This window comes from Macaca nemestrina, chromosome 15 (genome assembly GCF_043159975.1).
Source record: "Macaca nemestrina isolate mMacNem1 chromosome 15, mMacNem.hap1, whole genome shotgun sequence".
Classification (NCBI taxonomy): domain Eukaryota; kingdom Metazoa; phylum Chordata; class Mammalia; order Primates; family Cercopithecidae; genus Macaca; species Macaca nemestrina.
This window is the reverse complement of record NC_092139.1, coordinates 111,409,540-111,429,730: the sequence shown is the minus strand read 5'-3', so window position 1 is coordinate 111,429,730 and position 20,191 is coordinate 111,409,540. Positions and strand designations below refer to the sequence as shown.

Below are 20,191 nucleotides of genomic sequence, written 5' to 3'. Positions count from 1 at the left end.
ACCATTAACAATATAGAGACATGTAGATCTAATATCAGTTTGATTTTTCCTTGCTTTAAAAAATCAATTCATAGTACTATTTTACTAAGTGATTTTGTTTACATTAGATTTGAAACTTCATATAAATGCATTGCTGCCATTTTCAATTCAACATGAAGAACCTAATCCATGCAGTGTTACAGAAAAAATGTTTAAAGTAATGTTTTTGCTGTTATTTTTAAATACAGATTTGGACTTAAAGCCACCACTAAAATCAACTGGAAGAAGTTTCTAACATCTTTTCATGAGCCTCGGGGGTTGGAAATTACCAGTAAAGGTCCCCTGACAAAAAGAAATAGGTATGTAAAAAAAAAAAAGGAACAAATTTTAGTTACACATATCATATTATGTAAAAGATCAGAGAATATCTGTGTTCCTTTTTTTGCATTGATTGAATAATCGATTAGTCTCCATTGAATAATTGCCAACTTTTATGCAGTAATTTACCGTTTACAAATTTTTCATATTTAAGGCTGCCTTAAACTATAAGGTTGGTATAATAATTATTTCAATTTCTAGATGAGAAGCATAAGATGATACAATCTTAACTCGATCACCTGCTCAGAGTGTGGTGGAGGCAGCTGTGGACCACAAAGGCTCCAGGCGCACAGGCCGCCTGGAGGGCAAGCACTGCCCCCCAGCTCTAAGCATATCCTTGTAACATTGTCTATACACGTGTATTTGTTAGGTGTTACATGGAAAGGAACAATATATGTTCGTTTGTTTTCCAGCCACTGTCTGAGTGGCCCAGATATCAGGGGTCACGGAGATTGTTTGTCTGTCATTATTTCTGTTTTCATTTTAATATCTATTATAACCTCAGATTTGCAATACCACATCTATTGTGGTGGGGGCCCAAAAATGTTTCTAACAATGTTTAATAATATGAAATGTTAGAATTCAGCTTTTTGCTCTGAGAAGTATTTTATGTTGATGTGTATCCTGTATTCATTGCCCTATATGAATCTTTAAGAAAAAAACAGGCTTTATAATATTGGCACATTCATTGAAAGTGCTGTGCTCTACTGTAAAGTAAAATATACCATGGAGTTAATTCCTATTTCGTGGGTCCCGTCCCTGTCTCGGGGATTTATGAATATTTAATGAACTGCCCCTGTTAGCAGCCTTGCAGGTAATCAGAGCCTCCCTCTCTGCTCCAGAGCTGCAGCCTCTGAGTTCATCCCTTACATGAAGTTACTTCTGTTTCTTTATGATTTTCTTGTCTGATAGCATGTTGTCTAGAGGGGCTGTCAGAATTAAAGTTTTATTTACTTTAAAACAGTGGTTCTCAAATGGGGACTATTTTTCCTCCCAGGAGATATCTGGCAATGTCACGGATATTTTTGGTTGTCACACTGAGGGTGGGGAAGCTACTAATGGGAGCTGATCATAACCCCAAAAGACACAAATGCCATCATCCTTAAGGTTGAAGCCTCAGAACATCAAAATCATGAAAATATAATTCTGGAAAAAATAATTTAAAAATTATTTAGGCTGGCATGGTGGCTCATGCCTATAATCCCAGCATGTTGGGAGGCCAAGGTGGGTGGATCACCTGAGGTCAGGAGTTCGAGATCAGCCTGACCAACATGGAGAAACCCCATCTCTACTAAAATACAAAATTAGCCGGGTGTGGTGGTGCATGCCTGTAATCCCAGCTACTCAGGAGACTGAGGCAGGAGAACCGCTTGAACCTGGGATGCAGAGGTTTGCAATGAGCCAAGATCTCACCATTGCACTCCAGCCTGGGCAACAAGAGCAAAACTTCATCTCAAAAAAAAAAAAAAAATTGTTTTAAAGGTATTTATTTACATTTTTAAAAGGGGATTTACTTGAGAAACATAAAAACACAATAGAACACTTCAGAGACCACTTTACACAAAAAATAGACAATAATGACACCTATTTTTCAAGCATAAACACTCAGATATACTAGTGACCATCACATAGGTGTGACACTTATGAGCAGATTAACCATGAAGCATATTCCTAAAAAAATAGGTCAAAAAGTGAAATATATAAATGCATATCACTATGGTGGGTAATTGCATGCACCCAGTTTCATAACTGCAGTCATTCAGAATACCACGACAGACAACCTAAGTGTTTCACAAGATCAATCAAAATCCGCGTGGGTCACCACTGCCTGTGCAGTCGTCCGAAGAGCCAAGATCTTGAAAAATTTTATCTTTTACAAACGCAGTGAACAAAAATGACATCTCTTCATATATTGGGCGAGTTTCAGTGTTTTTACGTAACACGTACAATGCTCACACACAAAGGCAACATTGTGATAATGCACTTTTGTGGAGTCAAATTTCCAATGTCCAAGGCAGCGGCAGAGAATGTCCCATTTCTGAGAGAGAGAGAACTGTGTTCTCTCTGGGCTCCCAGCTGATTGGATGGTACTCGCCAACATTGAGGGCACATCTTCCCCCCGCACCCTCCCTGCCCACTGAGACCCACACACTAATCTCCAGAAACACCCTTGCAGGCACACCCAACACAGTGCTTTACCAGGTTTCTAGGTATGCCTTCATCCGGTCAAGTTGACACCTGAAATTAAGTTCACAAATCTACTCTTGGCAGCTTGGTACCCACAGGCATCTCCTTAAACCATACTTAATTTCCAAATAACAACAATAGCACGGTCATAGTTCCACCTAACATGATGCAACTATGCTGTGTACAACTGAAAACACACAAATCCCTTGCCTAGAATTTGGCTTTTGGGATTGTAATCTTTCGGGATTGTGATTTTTTGCGATTTTAGGCATTAGGGGCTTTAGAATTTAGAGATTTTGATCTTTTGGGATTTCAACATTTGGGATTATGGCATTTGGGATTGCATCTTTCAGGATTAAGATCCAAACCTGCACTGATATCTAGTGGGTAGAGGCCAGGCTTACTGCTCAACACTCTGCAGTGAGTCCTCACAACAAAGAGCTCTCCAGCCCGTATGTCAGGGACATCCGGTGGACAAAATCTGCTGTAAAAAGTGTCTGTTCATGCCAGTGCTGGCGGTCTGTAGAAAAACGAGGTTCCAACAAGTCATGTGAAGAACTTAGACTCAGGAAGCCAGCATATGTTTCTGAAAAGTGGTGGTAGGCATAGGCTTATTGTTTCTGCACTAACAGAAGAAGCTCAGATGGCTGTATAAATGCAGCAACAAAAACTCCCAAACAAATCTGAGAATGGTTTCACAGGTAAACTGACTGTCATTCATTGTTTCGCAGGAAAGGTACGATGGTCTAGTAGAACATCAGGAAAGAGAAGCACCCAATGGTATATTGTGATGAGATTCTGACAGTCTCCCTTTCTGAGCAAAGTCCACATTGAACTTGGTTTTGGTCTCCAGAGGGGGTAGTCATGGCCTTCAGAGCACACATGTACACTGATGGGCCCCAAACTCATGGATGAAAGAGGCCGTAGAGGGAAAGGGGGCTCTGACAGTGTAGGGAGGCGTGGTCATTGTCAATGGAAAGGGAGAAGCTGAGAAGGCTGCTGTCCTTGCAGTTCTAAACACAGAATTTGTGCCCTCAGTTATCATGTGCATGAGACAGCTACAATGTGCTGCCCACACAGGAGAGAGGGCTTCCAGCTTCCCAGCCACTGAGGGCTCAGCACTGCTCCACAGTCCCTTTACTGATCTTGTTTGAGACCAAAACCACAGGTGTGCAAGATGGCTGATTAGTTGGTCTCGTGGGGAGAGGAGATGGTCCAGCAAGGCTCACCCTGCAATTCGTGGCGTCTCTCTGCTCACAGTAACTTAGGTTCAGATGAGCCCCACAAATGCAGCACACTGTCAGGATAAAGAGCCACCAACAAATAAAGCACTATTGTATTGTGGTGAGGGTGCTCGTTTCTTGCATTAAGAAAGAACAAAGTTCAAGAATATAATCATATTCCTGCTTTTCTCCCAATCATCTTGTAGCATCAACTCTAGAAATGAATCTCACAAGGAAAACATCATCACAAAGTTATTCAGACACACTGAAGACCGCTTTACATCACTGAAGAAAGCATTACTGATAATCAACACCGTAAGATTTTGAAAGCCTTCTCTTGTGAAACACTCATTGTTTCTAAGAATGCAAACACTCAGAACGAGACCAATAACAACTCCATATTGGTTCATTTATCCATCCAACAAACAATTCTTGAGCCCCAGTTACATGCTGGGAATTGTTCTGAGCACTTAGGGGTAGAAGCCCCAACCTCAAGAGTTGAGTCTAGTTGGGAGGACAGCCGATGGAAAATTAATTGCAATACAGTAAGATAAGTGCCAATTGTGATGGGAACAATGTGTGGCAAGATCATAATGATTGTAGTGACTCATCATCATTCACTGTTTAATTAACAAACAATCCAGACATGGTGACCCTTCCCCACCCTAACCCAGAGTTGATCAGTTCATAACCAACTTATTGCCCAAAACAGCATTTTCTTAGTGCCAAAATAGCCTACTTAATTTTTTTAAATTGTACTATAAAGAGAGGCTAATTCATGAATTTGCAACCTGCTTTTTCTCACGTTCACCATTAGCTCCTGTCTCACTTTAATATCGTTTTAGAAAGCAGCATTTGGATCCTTTTGATACACAACATTTACTAAGCACATTCGGTAATTGAAGCTCTAGTAAACAGTGAGGAGTAGAGTGAATTACTGTTTCTGAGGCTCACACAGGACTGTGTACAAATGATTTCAGAGGCCAAAGGTGTCCCTAGCTCAGCATCACCCTCCTAGAACCTGCTGTGGAGGGAACGTCTTGGAGCGTGAGGGTGGTGCCCCAGGGAGAAGCCAGCACTGCCTGGGGGTGGCCTCCAGGTTTGCGGGTTGCCGTCTGTGGAGACACCAGCGCCTGCGTCCGCCACACTGGAATATGCCATTGCATGGGGTTTCCAAGCACAGTGTGGATTCAGGAACATGGGGTTCTTCGAATGAATCTTTAGGCCTATGTGACTTGGTCTCTCTGAATGAGCAATAATGTTGAGTGCTTACTTTGTGCCAGGCACATTCTTAAGTGATTCAGGAGTGTATACACTCACTAAATCCACTTCACACCTCAGTGAGGCAAACATGATTATTATCTCCATCTGACAGATGAGGAAAGGAGGCCTCTGTACTAAGTAACCCATTTGAGGCTACCCAGATAGTGGTGTTGGAGGCTGCCAGGCTCTAGAGCAGCCACACTCCAGCACTGGGCATGGCTGCCCTGGACCCTGCCAGCTGAGCCACCTGGAAAAAGATAAATGAGGCCTTTGTGTGTTACCCGCCCCCCCCCCCCCCCACTCAGGTTCTAATGGTATACTGAAGAAGTAATTTAATTAAAAATAGGGAAACCTTCATTTCCTTTAACGGAGGACTATACAATAATGCTAATCACTCCAACTATTGAACTATTTTAAAGTCATTGTTGTGGTATTCAACTTGAGATCAATAGACAGTGTAGCTTAAGAATTGAGTACATAGTCCATGCCGGGCCCTCATGCTGGGCACTTAGGCTAAGCACACAGATGATTAATGCTAAGTCCTTGCTGATGAGTTCACACTCTGGGGTATCACATCATGGCATTAACAATCAGATGCCTGACAGTTACATAGTGCATGGTTTCAGAGTGAGATTCCCCTCCCCTCCCATCCCGCCACCATGCACCCCACCACGGAGGGGACTGGGTAAGAAGGAGAACAAGGGTGGGAACCAGGAGTGGGCAGGGCTGGGCCTTTTGCCTGGCTGCTCAGGGCAGTCATGGGAAACAGATCTCTCTACTGCTATAGAGAGGGATGCAAAATGTTTAGAAGAAAGATTGCTTTAGATCCACGCCCAGGCATGCATCCCATTTGCTATGTGTGCTGCCTCCAAACGCTGCCACCAGCTCTGCAAGTGGACCCAGCTGCTGTGATCACTTACATTTAAATCAGGTGTGGCTCACTTCTTATCAATCATCCAGAAGTAATTTGCATCCTGCCTTTTTACCTAGTCTTGAAGTTGTTATTTGTAGCCGACATGATTTTGTTAATAGGAAGTCCAATAGAATCCTCCCAGACATTAGAATTAATAATAGAATTTAGAAAGTCAATGGATACAAGGTCAATACACAAAGACCAACAATATTTCATAGAATTTAGAAAGTCACTGGATACAAGGTCAATAGACAAAGACCAACAATATTTCAATAAACTGCAATAAACAATTAGAAAAAGATGAATTTTTAAAATATTATTTCTGATAACATTTTTTAAAAAATCAAGTACCTAGAAATATGTCTTACAAAAATGTGCAATTTCTCCACATTGAAGACTACAATGATTGCTTACAAAAATCATGCCATTCCTTCACAAACTTTCAGAAAATACAGGAGGAAGGAACACTTCCAGAATCATTCTCTGAGGCCAGTATTACCCTGATACCAAAACCAAGCAAAGGCATCACAAGAAAAGAACCACAGACCAATATCCTTTGTGAGTATAGTTGCAAAAATTCTCAACAAAATATTAGCAAACCGAAATCATCAATGCATAACAAGGCTTAAGTGCTGTGACCACATGGGATTTATCCCAGGATTGCAAAGTTGGTTTAACTTCCCCCAAAATCAATTAATATCATATGCAACATTAATAGAGTGAGAAACAAAACTACATGATTGTCTCAATAGATGCAAAAACAGTATTTGAAAAATCTAACACCTGTTTGTGATAATAACTTACCACAAATTAGAACAGAAGAGAAATACCTTCACCTGAGAAAGGGAATTTACAACAAACCCATAGCCAGCAGCATAGTTAATGGTAAAAGACTGAACACCTTCCTGCTAAGATCAGGAACAGCACAAGAGTGTCAGCTCTTGCTACTTCTAGTCAACACTGTGCTAGAGTTCTGGACAGTCCAATCAGGAAAGAAAAAGAAATAAAAGGCATCAAGATTGAAAAGGAAGAAGTAAAACTGTCTCTGTTCACAGACGATACGATCTTATGTGCGGAAAATTCTAAGGAATTTGTGCATGTGTGCGTACACATATTGCTAGAACTAATAAATGAATTTATAAGGTTGCAGAAATATAAGATTAACATACAAAAATCAGTTATATTTCTATAAACTAGCTGTGAACATTCTGAAAAGGAACTTCTGAAAGCAATTCCATTCACAATAGCATCAAAAAGAATACAATAGCTAGGAATAAATTTATCAAAAGAAGTGCCAGATTTGTACATTGAAAATTACAAAATATTGTTAAAGGAAAGTAAAGAATATGTAAATAAATAAAAATACATTCCATATTTATAGATTGGAGACACTATTATTAAGATGACAGTTTTCTGCAAATTGCTTTGTAGATTCAGTGCAAACCCTATCAACATCCCAGCTGGCTTTTTTTTTTTTTTTTTTGCTTTTGAAAAACTATCTGAAAATTCGTATGGAAATGCAAGGTGGAAGAACAGCCAAAATGGTCTTGGAAAAGAAGAACAGAGTTAGAATACTTACAGTTCCAGAGTTTGAATCTTAGTGCAAAGCTATAGTAGTAAAGACTGTGTGATACTGGTTTGAAGACCAACATATAGATCAATGGAATAGAGTTGAGAGTTCATAAGTAAACCCTTACATTTATGGTCCATTTATTTTTGACAAATTCAGTGGGGGAAAGGAACATATTTGTTAAAATGTTAAGAGGTCAATTGGATATCCATAAGCAAAAAGATGAATTCAGTCCCTTACACCATACACAAGTAGATCTAAATATAAAATGTAAACTGATAAAACTCTTAGAAGAAAAAAATATATAAATCTTTGTGACCTTGTGTTAGGCAAACATTTCTTAATGACACCAAAGTATAACCCATAAAAGAAACAAATCGATGCATTGGACTTTATCAAAATTAAATTTCATGCTTCAAAAGATACCTCTGAGAAAGTGAGAAGACAAGCCACAGACTGGGAGAAGATATATGCAAATCATATATCTGATAAAGGACTTGTATCTAGAATATACAAGTACTTTTAGAACTCAATAAGAAGACAACCTAATTTTTTAAATGGGTAAAATATATTAATAGGCATTTTACCCAAGAAGATCTATGAACAACCAGTAAAATCTTTTATGAACCCATGAAAAGATACTTGACAGCATGGTTACTAGAGAAGCTCAAAGCCACAAGATACCACTTCTCACCCTCTAGTATGGCTATAATGAAAAAGACAGACAATAATAAGTGTTGACAAGGATGTGTGGAGATACTGGAACTCTCATATACTGCTTGTGAAAATGCGAAATGTCACAGCCACTGTGGAAAACAGCATGGCAGTTTCTGTAAAAATTAAATGTGACTTATATAACCCAGCAATTCCACTCCTAGGTATCTGCCCAAGAGAAATGAAAGTGTGTCTACACAAAGACTTGTGTGCAAACATTCATAACAACATTATTTACAATTTCCAAACCAGAAACAATTCAAATGTCTATCAACTTGTGACAAGATAAACAAAATCTGGCAATGTAATGCTCAGTCGGGAATAAAAATACATGCTACGTCATGGATGATCCTCAAAAACACTATGTTAGGAGAAAGAAGCCAGATGCAGGAAACCATGTATTTATGATTCTATTTACATGAAATATCCAGAAAAAGGCAAATATCTAGAGACAGAAAATGAAGTCATTGCCTTAGGTTGGGGCTGGACATGGGGAGTGACTGCAAATGTGCACGAGGTTTATTTTGGGGGTGCTGAAAATATTCTAGAATTAGTGGTGATGGTTACACAGTGCTGTAAATTTATTAAAGTCACTTAAAAAATTAGCTGTCAGTAATTTCTATTTAGGTATTAAAGAATTGATTATGACTCCCAAACCAAATGGTAAGCATGCATATATCCCCTAAAGTACTTAGGTTACCCCTCAAGAGAACCTTATATCCTTTTCAGATTTTGGAACCCCAAATAATAGTTGACATTTGCACACTGCTTTATTGCTTACTTAATAAATCCTTTTGTCACGTTAATATTCACTATGTCTCTATGTGAGGTGAGGGTTCTTTATTTACCCTGTCTTTCTAGTAAACAATATCTCTCAATTTTGGAATTCAGTCTACTTATTGATAAATTTTCTGGGGGAAGAAATTTTTTTCTCACTGTATTTTGCTCATGATATGTTTTCTTTATGCAGCATGGCTGAAATTTTTCTAGCAAAGTAATTGTCCATTTATGTAATGGATGAGACTTGGTGGAGAAACAAGTACAATTTATTCTTACTAAATTGGCGAACTGTAATTGAACTGCTGGGAAGTGTTGTGCCCCATGCGGTTGAACCCCCAGCTCTCAGGTGGGATAGGAGCTGTTCAAGCCATTCAAGCCTCTGGGGAAGGCAGTCAGCCTGAGCGTGAGAAATGGGCCTCATTGCTCACCCAAAGCCATGTCCTGATAGAGAACATTGTAGGAACTGCACCTGGAAAGTTCTAGCATTTCCCCTACACACACACACACACACAAACACACACACACACTGCTCGTGTTATATAAGGATCATCAATCGATGTATTTGCGTTTCCAATCATAATTCTATATGGCCAAAGCTCACTCTTTATTAAATGATGCTAAACATACGTAATACTTTTTCTTCCTTTTTTCTTTTTTCAAAAATTCTGTTATATATACTCTGATGCTCAGAAACCCAATGGACCGATAACAAGGGAAGAATTTCGACATATTCTAAATTGCGTGGCTGTAAAACTAAGCGATTCGGAATTCAAAGAACTAATGCAAACGCTTGACCCTGGGAACACTGGAGTGGTCAACATCAGCGTGTTTATTGATCTGGTTGAAAAGAACTCTAGGGTGAGTTTTGTAACAATTTCCTGTTTGGTTTTCTCTTTCTGCCGGGAAATGTCAGTATTCCTAATAAGAGATGCAGGTGAAATATGATTTAAATAAATTAACGACTTCCCAGTTTTCAACTCAGTCATTTCAAGTAAGGGTCCAGTGTTCAAGCATTGTTTGATTTTAACTTTTAGTTTCTGCATCTTAAAAAGGATGGTAATTGACATTTCTGAAAACCCATCCCTGAACAAGAGCCCTTTATATATATACAGGATGTAACTGGTACCACCTCGACAGCACTCCTCTTGCAGCCATGTCTTACTTATTTATTTATTTAGTGTTGTTCTTGTTTTTTTCTTGAGATGGAGTCTTTCTCTGTTGCCCAGGCTGGAGTGCAGCGGCATGATCTCGGCTCACTGCAGCCTCCGCCTGCCAGGTTCAAGCAATTCTCCTGCCTCAGCCTCCTGAGTAGCTGGGACTACAGGCACGTGCCGCCACGCCCGGGTAATTTTTGTATTTTTAGTAGAGACAGGGTTTCACCGTGTTGGCCAGGCTGGCCTTTATCTCCTGACCTCGTGATCCACCTGCCTCAGCCTCCCAAAGTGCGGGCATTACAGGCATGAGCCACTGCACCTGGCCACAGCCATGTCTTTAAAAGGAGTATTTGTGAGTGACTACTGTGGTTCTCATTCATATTTTTAGAGTTTCGTACCCTACGTTGGTTCAACTTTAAAAAAATAACTGCTTATTGCCTTTAGTGACTAGCATTTGCCTTTAGCATTTGTTTCTTTAGACTGAAAAGTTGACAGTTTTATTATTAGAAATGCTTCTATAACTTTAATAGCTATTAGCATTAAAACAGTTTTAAGAACTTTATCAGATTCATTTCAGATAGTGCATGCAATAGGCTTTAACAGATTCTTGTTGAAATGTTTTTTAAAAAGCTTCCTTTAACAGGTACAAATTAGCTTTTAATTTTAGATTTTCGAAGTTGGCATCCCTATGAATCAAATTCAAACCAGTAATATCACGAGACGCACTGTTTCCCTAAAGGTGATGTTTCTACTGAATGGATCTGAATGGGGTGCCTGGCTTTGGGGAAAGCTTTAAGATGGTTTAGCTGAAGCCAGCTGCATTCTGTTCTGATGGTTTCTGTGCAAAGTACAATTTATTCATCATCAATAAATCCTTTCCATCTGTCGTGGTTTTGCATCAAGGTCTTGGGAAGATATTATGGCATACTTCTTGTTTTAAAATGGGACAGTTTATTGGAGCGAAAGTGTCATATTTAAATTACCTCCTCTTGGTACATGTAGACATTTTCTACCAACATTTTGGAGGTAATTTTAATAGGCCATAATACATAACTTATTCAAATGTTTTGTGATTACACAAGTAACAGAAATTCTTTGTAGATTAGAATATATCTCAAACTACAAAGGTGAAAATAATGATAAAAATCCCAAATCCCAATACTCAGAGATAGTTACACAGTTAAAATTGTGATAAATTTTCTTCTGCTCTTTGTGTGTGGGTGGGCACATTTTTTTGTTTACATAGTTGAACTCACTCTTTGTATGACTTTGTATATTCCATTTTTTCAGCTTCACATTATATGATGAGCCTTCCCCCTCACCCCACATCATTAAAAACTCATCATAAACAAGATCGCCAGTGGTATCTTAGAGTGTTCTGTGCACGTCCTTGTCACTGGGGCAGCTGGGCTGTTTCTCTTCTTCCTTTCGTTATGCTGGACATCTTTGTGCACAGATCTCCATTCATATCTAAATATTTCCTTAGAATAGATTTGAGAAGTGGAAATACTGGCCCAAAAGGTGTGGGCATTCTTATGTTGCTGGATACATATATCCAGACATATTGTAAATCCAGTTATATATTATAATATAATTACATCATATATTACATATTATTATAGTTTTACAATTATTATATTAATTAATTACATCTTGGTACCTGCTTTATTGTATATATTATACTTTAGCAATAATTGAATTATGTATAATATATATCCAGATATATAATATAATTATCATATAAATATACTATATCTGGATATATATAGACATTTGTACACTGCTTTATTGCTTACTTAATAAATCCTATATTATAATTATATGATACTATATTATTATATAATTATGCTATATAATTATAGCATAATATGTTATGTACACATATATAACAGTTATATATACATAGTTACATGATATATAGTATATTACAAATTAGCTATATTATATATCAACTATATTACTATATTATATACTATAATTTAGTATAATGTATATAAAATTCCTTTATGCATAAAAGGCCTTGTGATCTGTTTTGCTAGACAGTGGGTCGGAATAGGCTGACCGTTGGTGTTGGCTGTACCCCATACCTGTCCTGCATAAGTGATAGATGCGTGTGTGAACCTGTGCACCCATGCCATGTATGTGGCGTATGGATGCCTGAGCATGTGCCTTGACTCAGTTTACTGCCAGTGCTTCAGAGTCAGATCAAGCCTGGTGGCCTGGGAGTAGAGGCATCCGGCCAGGGTAGGAGCTTGTGCACCTGCGTTCGACTCCCTGCCTCCACCTCTTATTAGCTGTGACCTGGGGCAAATAATTTACCTCTCTAAGACTCATTTCTTTACCTGTAAAACCAGGTTGATTATGGTACCACCTTGTAAGGTTGTTGGGAATTTAACAGGATAATGCGCATAAAATGTTAAGAATCTGTTTTCTTTAAAAACAAAATGTAGACACGTAAGCAATCCCTTCTCCACGTGGCAAGTGGTGTGATCTTTGTTTAGTATAAAATAGATCATGTCTGTCTTCACGCCTTCACCTTTCCAATGACTTTCTGGGAAGACCTCTTCATCCAGTTCCTCAGGCTCCCCGGCTGCCCTTCTCAGGCCTTGGCGTGCGCTGCATCTGCTACCTGGGATTCCTTCCAGCTCCTTGTGACCTATGTTACCATCTCCAGAGCTCAGCGCCCCCAGAGCCTGCACAGGGACCCTCCCAGCCTCAGAGTCACATTTGTGGCCTGATGTGTTCCTGTCTCCACAAAGGCAGGGACCTTTCTGTTATCACTGCCCATTGTACTATAGGGGATAGGCAGTGTCAGGCACACTCACACAATCTATTGAATGAATGAATGAATGAATGATGAATGAAGGAATTGGAAAAATTAGAAAACATAGATGTGCAATAGGCAAAAATAAAAATCACCACTAATTCTAACACCAAAGCATTGTTATTTACTGTTATACTTTGCTGTATATTCTTCCAAGTCCACATACATGCATACCCATACTTCTGTTTTTTAAAAACAGCTTTATTGAAGTATAATTGATATTCAAAAACTGTACATATTTAATGTATGCAATTTGATGAGTTTGGACACACATTTCTCTAGATTGTAGCTATTTTGTTTAAAAGCAAGACAATATAATGACTTTTTTTTTTTTTTGAGATGGAGTCTCACTCTGTCACCCAGGCTGGAGTGCAGTGGTGTGATCTTGGCTCACTGCAACTCCGCCTCCTGGGTTCACGCCACATATAATGACGTTTTAGTCTATATTGTCGCTTATTAACATACTGTTAACACTTAATGTCAATGAAAAGTTCTGCTATCTAATTTTATTTTATTTATTTTAGAGACAGAGTCTCACTCTGTTGCCCAGGCTGGAGTGCAGTGACATGACCTTGGCTCACTGCAACCTCCGCCTCCTGGGTTCAAACGATTCTCCAGCGACAGCCTCCCGAGTAGCTGGGATTACAGGGGCACACCACCACGCCCAGCTAATTTTTGTGTTTTTAGTAGAGATGGGGTTTCACCATGTTGGCCAGGGTAGTCTCGAACTCCTGACCTCAGGTGATCCGCCCACCTTGGCCTCCCAAAGTGCTGGATTACAGGCTTGAGTCACTGTGCCCGGCCTGCTATCTAATTTTAAAAGATACTAAATAACTGTTATAATTTGGATGTTCATTTATTTTTTATTTTTAAAATTTTGCTGCAGTGAACATCTTGGCACTTGCTTTTTTGTATCACTCTATGATTATTTCTTCAGTTCTAAATTTTAAGAAATGGAATTATTGGGTCAAAGAATATGTTTTATTCTATTAATATTTTAATATTTTTTAAAGAGGATGATATGTATAAAGTACAGAATGCAAAGAACACAAGAGGGGATGCAGTGATAGGAAGTTTTCTTTTCTCTGCCAGCCCCTAGCTACCGGTTCTCTTCCCCAGCGGCAGCCTTCGTCCTCGCCGTAGAGTCTAAATTATCATATTGTCAAATAGTATCCAAATGTATCTTGAGACAAAAATACTTTCCAGAAAGTTAGATCAATTTACACTCCCACCATTTCTGAAACCCCCACCTGTGCAGGCAGTTTGCTTACTTTTGCGTTTTCACCATTCTGGTAGGCAAAAATGCCATCTCGTTATTCTACTTAGCATTTATTTCATTTCTAGGTGATGGGTTTTTTCGTGTTTATTGTAGTTTTCTTTAAGTGAAAATTAAATGCTATTTTTTTAACTTTTATTTTAAGTTCAGGGGTGCAAGTGTGGGTTTGTTACACAGGTAAAGTTGTGTCATGGGGGTTTATTGTACAGATTATTTCATCACCCAGGTATTAAGCCTAGTATTCATTAGTTATTATATTTTTCCTGATCCTCTCTCTCCTCCCAACCTCCATCCTCATTCTCCTGAGGGTGAAAATTCTCTTATTCTCCAATATGCCCCAGCGTGCATTGTTCTCCTCTATGTGTCCATGTGTTCTCATCATTTAGCTCCCACTTATAAGTGAGAACATGTGGTATTTGGTTTTCTCTTGCTGTGTTAGCTTGCTAAGGATAATGGCCTCCACTCCATCTATGTCCCTGCAAAAGACTTGATCTCTTTCTTTTTTATGGCTGCATAGTATTTCAAGTTAAGTGTTATAGTCTTTACTTTCAGATGGGTATTAGAGTGCAAGCTCCGTTGTTCAAGGTCTCAACACTAATGGCTAATTAGGGACAGAGCTAGGATTCAAGTCCAGGTCCATCTGCCTCCAGTGCTCCTAATGACTTTCATGAGTGGTATTTATTTATATATCTTCTCTTTCCCAATTAGATGAGAAAAGCATCTCCCTGTACAGATACTAAGACACCTTTCCTTCTGGCCTGGGATTCAGTAAGTAACACGTGCCTTCTTTGTGCAGATGCCTTCCCATGTGGTTTGAGGTTACTGTTACAAAAGGTTACAGATGTACAGCTTAGGAAATGTGTTTGTTCTTTAATGTTAGGTGGAAGAAATTGTTCATGATACAATTACTAGGAACCTACATGCTTTTTATAATATGCTACGGGCATATGACCTTGGAGACACAGGGCTCATTGGCCGAAATAATTTCAAGAAAATCTTGCACGTCTTCTGCCCATTTTTAACGAATGCACATTTCATAAAGTAAGTTTTTGGTAACAAAATTAATTCGTGTCATGTTTTTCATAAGGCCTGTTCCATAATTCTAAACCTTTTCTGTGTGTTTTTGAAATATTAATAGGTAATATTGATAATAACTGCTATTTACTGAATCCTTGCTAAGCACTGGACATCGCTTAAGAGTTTGATATGCCTTATATGATATAGTCCTTATCACAGCCACGTAAGGTAGCTAACATTATTCCTTTCTACGGACAAAGAAACTGAGGTCTGGAGAAGTTAAATACTCACTCCAACTTGCACAGCTGGTGAGTTGTGAGGCCTGGGTTCCCTCCTGGGGCTCTATGATTCCTGAGCTCTCTTTTTTCTTCTTTTCTTGCAAGCAAATATCTTTCCTTTATTTTTTAGTAATATCTTGTAAAGTATTGTTCAAGATGCAAAGATTTCATCTCAGCTCTTGTGGAATGGAGACATTTTGTGTGTGCGAGTTGCAACAGTGAAATATGCTGCCTTCTGATAGAGCAAGAGCTTCGTGTACTTTTAAAACCACAATGATCAAATATTGACAACCGAGCAATATAATGATACATAGTCAACTCATGGAGAAACCCTGTCTCTACCAAAAATACAAACTTAAGCTGGGTGTGGTGGCACATGCCTGTAATGCTACCTGGGAGGCTGAGGCAGGAGAATCGCTTGAACCCGGGAGGCAAAGGTTGCAGTGAGCCGAGATTGCCCCATTGCACTCCAGCCTGGGCAGCTGGAGCAAAACTCCGTCTCAAAACAAAACAAAACAAAAACAAAAGTCAACCAACCAAACAAACAAAAAACCATTTTGCAGTCCCATTACCATCTGCATGGTTCCCAGGCCCTCCATGAGCCTCTCACCTCTCAGGGGCTGAGACTGTGCAGCCAGGTTGCCTAGGTTGAATTAGTTCCAAACCTGGGCGAGTGACTTAACCTCTTCAAGTCTCTGTTTCTTCATCCAGATATTTCTTACTAGAGTTGTGATAAGGATCAAATGAGATCTTACACACAAAGCTTTACTACCTCAGGGCCAAGCATATAGTGAGGCCTCAGCCAGTGTTTGCTGCTGCCGCTGCTGCTGGTCTCAGCTCCAGCTATGCTGACCTGCTTTCCACTCCTTGAAAACTCTGGGCCCTGTCTTGCCTCTGGACTTTTAGACCGTCTTTCCCTCTGTTCCAAATGAACAGTCTCTCCCAGCTGATCGAAGTTCAGTAAGGTAGGCGTTGTTCTGGTTTGTTCACAGTTGTGGCAACAGTAGTTAGCACAGTGCTTCATACATAGCCACATGAATATTTATGGGAGCGATGATGATACTAGTGAGCACTTATTGAGCAAAGTGTGGCTTCAGAGCTCATGCTCAGCTCCCAGCTGTATGCAGATCATCATAAGGATACCATAGGACTGTTATTACAGCTGCGATTTATTAAGCACGTATACATAGAGCATATCAGCGCCAGCGCTAACGGCTTTATGTGGATTGTCCCATTGGTCATTGCAGCAGTCCTTGGTACTTTTATTATCTGCATTTCATGGATAAGGAAACTGAGGCACAGCAAGGGTAGGGAATGTGCCCCAGGTCAGTGGTTCTCAGCACTTTTGGTCTCGGGACACTTTTATACTCTGAAGAATTATCGAGGACCTCAAAGGCTGTTTCTCATATGGAGTATGTCCTTATATACCATATCAGAAATTAAAACGGAGACATTTTTAAAGTGTCATTGCAGAAAGAAGTGTACTTCCTTGCTGTGCTTTCATATAGGCTCAGGGAAAACTTGGAATTTCGAAATAATGGTTTGTTGGACAATAATGAGGTTACAGCAGTTATAGCAAGTGTAACTGAAGGTCTCTAGTAGAGAGCCGGGTAGAAAGGCTATAAAGAAACTGAGTTAATCACTGAAAACCTACTCCTAGTTCCTCATTTACACCCTAAGCCTACAACCTTAAAAATGTTAGAAAACACAGCCTACACAAGAATACATTTTATTTGTGGTCTGAGTGAGGACATGATCACACATGTTGCCTCTGATGGACTTGACTCTATATGCATAGAAGAATTGAGTGAAAAAGGCAAATCACACCTCAGTGTTAATAGAAAAATAGTTCTAGCCTCACTGATGCTCTGGAAGTGTCCTCAGACCACACTTTGGGAGCCCCTGCCTTCAGTCATATAATTTTTTATAATTCTTTTTTTACATTTACTATATCTGCATTGCAGTATACTTTATATACAATACGCTGCACACATTTAAATGATACAATGTGATGAAGTTCATCATATGTCAATATCCATAAAATCATCACAAGATGTCAATCACGATATCAAATATTTTCACCCCAAAAATCTTCTATATGCCCTTTAGCAATTCATCATCACTCCCTCCTCCCACCTCCATGAAAACACTGATCTGCTGTCTTTCATGATAGATTACTTTGTGTTTTCTAGGACTTTATGTAAATGGAAGCACACAAGATATTCTCTTTTTTGTCTGGCTTTATTCACTAAGCATAACAATTTTGTGATTCATTCATTTTGTTTTATATATACCAACAGTTCTTTCCTTTTCACTGCTGAGTAGTATTCCATTGAATGGGTTTACCATAGTTTGTATATACATTCATCTCTTGATAGGTATATGGTTTGTTTCTAGTTTCTGACTGTTACCAATAAAGCTGTATATGTACTGTTTGGTTGTTACAAATAAAGCTGTATATATTTGTGTAGACACACATTTTCATTTCTCTTTGGTAAATGCCTAAGAATAGAGTGGTTGTACCGTTTTACATTCCCACCAGCAGTGGATGAAAGTTGTAGTTACTTGCATCTTCACCAACACTTGGCAGGGTCATTCTTTTCCATTTTAGTTACTCTACTGAGTGTGTTTTAATTATTTTTTAAAATTCAGACTCTGCAGTGAGATCCAGGACATTGGTTCAGGAAGAATCCTTTACAAGAAACTTTTGGCGCACATGGGAATTGATGGCCCACCCACTGTCTCTCCAGTTCATGTTCCCAAGGATCAGCTGTTAAGTGAACATTTACGAAAAGATGAACAGCAGCAGCCAGATCTTTCTGAGAGGTAAAATTAAGCAAAATGAATGCACATATCAAAACCACAGTGTCTGTCATGGAATAGGTTTTTAGTAACTATTTGTTGACTGAGTATTTTAATATTTCATCTTATAAATAAGAAAGATGGCACAGTAGAAAGACAGTGATTCGAGTCAGGGAATTTTAGAGCAAGCAGAGATCTTAGGAATTATTGAATTTACCTTTTAAATTTAGAAATGAAAACACTGATGTCTGAGAGGTTTGGGGACTTGGCCCACAAACTTAGTGACTGGCCTGGGTCAAGAATCCGGGACTCCTGACTCCCAGAGACAATCTGTAGCTTCTCTATTACATACCTGCATTCACATTTACTCTCTTCCAGAAGCTTAGATTCCTTACCACCATTTAATATTTATTACAACACACATCCATTAAACCAGTTAACATTTTTTAATATGAATGATAGAATGATTAAAATGATTTCCAAATTGAATTGTAACAATAAAACATACTTAGTAAATCTATAAAAAATTAGCCTGATGAATATTCTAACTCTTCTTCCTTTTAAAAATATAGGTTTAGTTTAATGAAAAGACATTATTTTAACTTGCTCATTCATAGCTTATAATAAATTCATAATGAAAGGTAAAATGTAGAACTATTCAGCAGACTTCACTTTGTCATAGCCCTTTTAAAAAGTTCTTAAGTAAAGAGCAATGGGAGTATTTTAATGATATGCTAATTACATTTGAATACCTGGGCTTTTCAGTAGTAGCAGCTTTATAAATGGGCATAAAGATGGTATTTTAAGAGACAGGTTAAATATTCCATGATAAGATATGTCTGCTTCCTAAAACTGGTGAAAGAAGCAATGGCAATGAAACATTTCATAAAATGTAGCTTTCCCGGAGAGCTCTTAAAAATCAAGAGATGCAGCAGGAAAGGAATAGAAGTCCATTCTCCATGACTGTCTCAGAGCTTTTTTTTCCCCAAAAATATGGGACCCAAGAGACTTCCAGAGAGCTGAGGAAATCACTGTCCTACAAACACCCACGCCCACACGCTCAGACACATCCACTCTGACACTCACAGAACAGCACATTCAATTTGTATTTTATAAATCAAATTGACTTATGGAGTAACTGTGGACTTCCCTTTATTTCCATGGATGTTTGATGACTTTCTTGATCTAGTTACCACAAAACGGCCTATTTCTTTCATTTAAAGCTTTCTAATGGGCTCTGACTTTAAATTTTTCCACTTCAAAAACAATATCCTTTTTCAACCCTGTGTGCCCAGTCACATGCCACCTTTGGCCAGCTCAAAGCATAATTGAAAATCTCTAGGACAATAATATTGTCTCCCTTCAAGTCCCCCTGCCCCCAGCCTGCCACTGTATATGGGCTTTCACTTGGACACTGTGCTGGGGACCTCCAGTTCTGGCCCTGGAACCTACCAGCCAGGGGAGGGTAAGAAGCCCCTGAGTCACTCCACCCTTCCCAGCTAGTGAACCGAGGATGGGAAACCTTCTTACTGTCACGGGTTACATGGAAATGGGTGAAGTCTGGAGGAAGCACCCTGCCTGTGTCCGTTGGGACACCAGGTCTAAATGCCTGCTTGTGATTTTAGAACCAAGCCCACGGAGAATAAAACCACCCAGATCAAGAAGATGACCACAGAAGAAGTGATTGAAAAATTCAAAAACTGTATACAGCAGCAGGACCCAGAATTCAAAAAACGATTTCTTGACTTCAGCAAGGAGCCTAATGGAAAAATTAACGTGCGTGACTTTAAGAAGGTAGGAGAATGGATTTCTCTTCGTTTCCTTCCTGCAAAA

At 39.0% G+C, this 20,191-nt stretch overlaps 1 protein-coding gene across 11 annotated transcripts in view; it reads left to right on the top strand.

Annotated features, from left to right (window-relative positions):
• The window catches only part of LOC105464318 (EF-hand calcium binding domain 6), a 308,413-nt gene that overhangs the window by 140,204 nt on the left and 148,018 nt on the right, over nt 1-20,191 (top strand). For all 11 annotated transcript variants that reach the window (XM_011712104.2, XM_011712099.2, XM_011712096.2 and 8 more), the window contains 7 exons: nt 228-338; nt 3,974-4,082; nt 9,698-9,865; nt 14,970-15,029; nt 15,142-15,302; nt 18,209-18,382; nt 19,984-20,152. In XM_011712104.2, coding sequence (XP_011710406.2) covers nt 228-338; nt 3,974-4,082; nt 9,698-9,865; nt 14,970-15,029; nt 15,142-15,302; nt 18,209-18,382; nt 19,984-20,152 — 952 coding nt within the window. The remainder of the gene's footprint in view (nt 1-227; nt 339-3,973; nt 4,083-9,697; nt 9,866-14,969; nt 15,030-15,141; nt 15,303-18,208; nt 18,383-19,983; nt 20,153-20,191) is intronic.